Here is a 3,996-nt window from a genome sequence, read left to right as displayed (position 1 = left end):
GCCTTTGTGGGTGGTCAGGAGGAGCTGCAACTGAAGGGTGTTTTCCTACCTTTGTCAGACACAAAGCAAGCCTCCTTTTGTCTCCTGATCACAGCTCTAATTTTCCCAGCTGGATGAATTCACCAAGTTGAGAATCCGAGCGGCCTTAACATTAGCAGAATCTACAAAGCGCCAGAAGGGCACAAAACCTGCATAGGAAACGTTCGCTCTCCAGGCCAGGCGGTGTGGTTGCCACAGCTACCAAAGCTGCTGCTTTCTCTGCTTTGTGTTCACGTGGGAAGAGAAGCTTTCAAGGTGACAGTGGCTTCATTATAGAACTGACGCTGCGTTTCGCTTGCTTTAATATTTGCATTTTTTTTTTTCGTGCTGTATGACCTTTAATTAGGTAAAAAGACTTCCAATCACGTCACCTAGGGACCATTCTACCCACTGCTCTGTTTGGCCGCCAGTCTCTTGTCTCTCTCTTCAGCAGTGGTGAGGCGGATACCCTTTCCACGGGGAAGAGAAATCCATGGTTTGTTGCCCAGTGTCAAACTTGATGAAATCAGTAATCTTTCCGGTTTCCAAATCAATCTGAATGGTGTCATTGACCTTGATGAGGGGATCAGGATAGCGGACGGTGCGAACGTCGTGAGTCACCAGATGGGGGATTCCTTTTGTCCCCACAAAGATCTTTCTCACTTTGCACAACTTGTACTTGGCCTCCTCGAGTGTAATCCGATGAACAGCAAAGCGACCCTTGGTATCATAGATCAGACGGAAATTCTCTCCGGTCTTGTCAATGCTGACGACATGCATAAAACCAGCAGGGTATGTTATATCAGTTCGGACCTTGCCATCAATCTTAATAAAACGCTGCATACAGATCTTCTTTACTTCATCTCCTGTTAGGGCATACTTAAGTCTGTTCCTTAAGAAAATGATGAGAGGAAGACACTCTCTCAGCTTATGGGGACCAGTAGATGGGCGAGGAGCGAACACACCAGTCAGTTTATCCAGCATCCAATGCTTTGGAGCTGCTACACGCTTCAGATGTTTCTTGGGACCACGAGCCATGGCTGCGCAAGGAACAAAAAGAGCTAATATTTGCATTTTAATCTCTGCTGCTTAGTCCTAAATAGGACTTTGGGAATACTGTTAGGTTGGGGGATGGGTAGACAAAGTTTTATACGGTCAAGATGACGGATCACAGAGTGAGTGAATCTGTCCTTATGATTTATTTGTTTGTTTATTTTTTAATTTAATTTTATTTTTTCAGTGTTCCAAGATTCATGTTTATGCGCCATCATGGAGCACCCAGTGCTCCATGCAATAGGTGCCCTGTCATTATGATTTTTCCCTGGACTTTGCAACCTTGCATACCACGGCTTGAACCGGTGTTAGGGAGCTAGCTGCACTGCTGCATCTGCCACAAAGAGAATATGAGCACCATTGATTCGTATACAGACACAGTATATGCACCAGTTTTAAAATAGCAATTAAGATGAAATTACAACAACCTATCCTCGGTGAAGTTGAAGTAGATATCCATGTGTAATTAACTGGAAAGTCATTCCAAAGCCTTGAAGTTCTATACTTTATTTAGTGACCTTTACTATGCATAAAATATTAATGGCAGATGAGTGGGCTTCACTTAAAAACAAATCCTATACGTAATATAATTGACCTATCACTTTGTCTAGGTGAAATTGCTCAGTGACAGATATATAAGAATGTGTTAACAGTGGGTTTGTAGTCTATCTATTTCCATTTCTTTTCATAAATATATGTTATAAATGATAAAATGGTCTCTGAAATCTTTCTGCTATCTTGTCTGCAACCTCAGTTTTGAAGAGAATGTGAGTTTTGTCCCTTCTTTTTGATGGAATGGCATTATCAACAGCAAAATACTGTGTGGTTTTTCATTTGGGTGGGAAGGAAACAATTTTTTGGAGCACCTGTTGTGTTTTTCTCTCACTTTGTATATTGTCTCATTTGATGTAATACTATTAAGTATTATTATTATGTTGTATTGTGTGTATTAAGTATGTATATATGTATTATTATTAATTTATTTTACAGATGAGGCTAAGGAGAGGATTTTTATATCCACAATCACTAAGCTGATAAAAGAGACATAGTGGTATTGCTAACAGAGACACAGTCTTTCTAATCCCAAAACCCATATTCTTTTCATGACTTGGAGAGACATACCCTGCCAAGATGACTTCAAATTTGGAGAGATGGTATGCTGTAATTTTCTTTTGTTTTAATTTTTAGTAATCATTAAGTTACCTACAAGAAATGTGACGTAAACATTGTTAAGTATAATCTATATACTGGATGCCAGGCCCCATCCCCTGTAACCATTTCTCCTATGTTACCACAAAGAACTCTAGTTTTCTTTGGGGGATCCTCTTGGGTCCAGGGAAGCCAAATTTAACTCTGGTTTCAGTGGTGTGTCATGCGACCCAGACTAAGCCAATCAGATTTCTGTTCCTCGGGTAGTATGATTAGTTCAACCACTCCGTGAGCAACCCTACTTTGTCTAATCAATGTGAGTCCGGACTTACTTTGGAATGCTGGGGCAAAGGTAGTTCTGTTCAGTGAATTAACATATGGTTGTATTTCCCAGCTGCATTGACTTCAGACTAGGGCATGCAACTTCCTTAACCATAACTGTGGTTAATGACATATAAGAAGTGGTGTGTGCTACATAGTTGGAGTTGGAGTTTTGAAAGCCCACATAGTGTTTCCTCTATCTGCCCTCCCCCACCATAATACTGTTAATGTCCCACAGGGGGTCTGCTCTAGCAGCCTGGGTCCTGGAATAAGGACTATGTGAAACAGAGCCACAGTTGACCTACAATGGAAATGTGGAGTGAATGAAAAATAATTTTGGGGGGTGCCTGAGTGACTCAGTTGAGCATCTGACTCTTGATTTCGGCTCAGGTCATAATCTCAGGTTCCTGGGATCAAGCCCCATGCGAGCTTCCAGCTCAGTGAGGAATCTGCTTAAGTATTCTCTCTCCCTCTGCCTCTCCCTTTGTGCATGTCCCCTCCCCCCTGCAAATAAATAAATCTTAAAAAAAAAAAAAATAATAACTTTTTGTTTAGTTAAGCCATTGAAATGTGGGAAGGTTTTTTTGTTTGTTTTTTGTTTTTTGTTTTTGTTTTTTTCTGCCACATAATTTAGTGTAATGGTAGGGTGTGGAGGTGAGCCTCGGAAGAGGGCAGCCATTTTTGCCTCCTGAAGTCAGGCTAATGGGAAAGCTGGCATAAGAAGGAAGCAGAGTTAGGGAAATCATAGAGAAAGACAGAAGGAATTCTAATGATGTCACAAACCCTTAGCTCGTGGCTGTAGTCATCCCAATAGCTGAAATTTCTATTTAAGTGAATTGATATCATTTTTTTAAGATTTGTTTTTATTTATTTGAAATAGAGATCACAAGCACAACACACAAGGGAGGGGCAGAGGGAGAGGGAAAAGCAGACTCCCTACTGAGCAAGGAGCCCCATGCAGGGCTTGGTCCCAGGACCCCAAGATCATGACCTGAGCCAAAGGCAGACACTTAACCAGCTGAGCCAGCCAGGTGCTCCTAAGTGAATCATTATATTTGCTTAAGGTAATTTTATTTCAGTTTTCCGTTAGTTGCAACCAAAGCAAACAAATTACTTTATGTATCATACAGTAAGTCCCACATCATTTTCCTACAACAGACATCTGGAATAACCTTGAAGCCAACCCAGGTAATTTAAATCGTAAGGTCCTCAGAGTCACTATCCAGATCATTGGTGACAAAGAAAGGAAGCCACTGAGTAGGCAAGTTTAATATAAAAGTAGGTGGATGCCAAATAAGAACTATGTAAGATTACCATACTAGGAATGAGATTCAAATGATTTCTTCAAGAGTAAGTGAAGAATTTACACTTTTCAAAACAATGTCTATTTACAAATGTATAAACAAAGATTTCTGAAGAGAAGTGTTGCCGGGAGGCACAAGGAGTCATGGAGTG

At 40.9% G+C, this 3,996-nt stretch overlaps 1 protein-coding gene across 1 annotated transcript; it reads right to left on the bottom strand.

The window, feature by feature from the left end:
• Nucleotides 1-358: 358 nt before the first annotated feature.
• On the bottom strand, nt 359-1,074 carry LOC111141467 (40S ribosomal protein S4-like). Its single transcript, XM_022494047.1, is given in 2 exon segments — nt 359-525; nt 527-1,074. Coding segments are annotated over 2 exon segments (633 nt in total). The 5' UTR covers nt 1,057-1,074; the 3' UTR covers nt 359-422.
• Nucleotides 1,075-3,996: the final 2,922 nt, after the last annotated feature.

Source organism: Enhydra lutris, unplaced genomic scaffold, assembly GCF_002288905.1.
Source record: "Enhydra lutris kenyoni isolate GAN:26980312 unplaced genomic scaffold, ASM228890v2 scaffoldscaffold1, whole genome shotgun sequence".
Taxonomy (NCBI): domain Eukaryota; kingdom Metazoa; phylum Chordata; class Mammalia; order Carnivora; family Mustelidae; genus Enhydra; species Enhydra lutris.
This window is presented reverse-complemented; position numbering and strand designations above follow the sequence as displayed.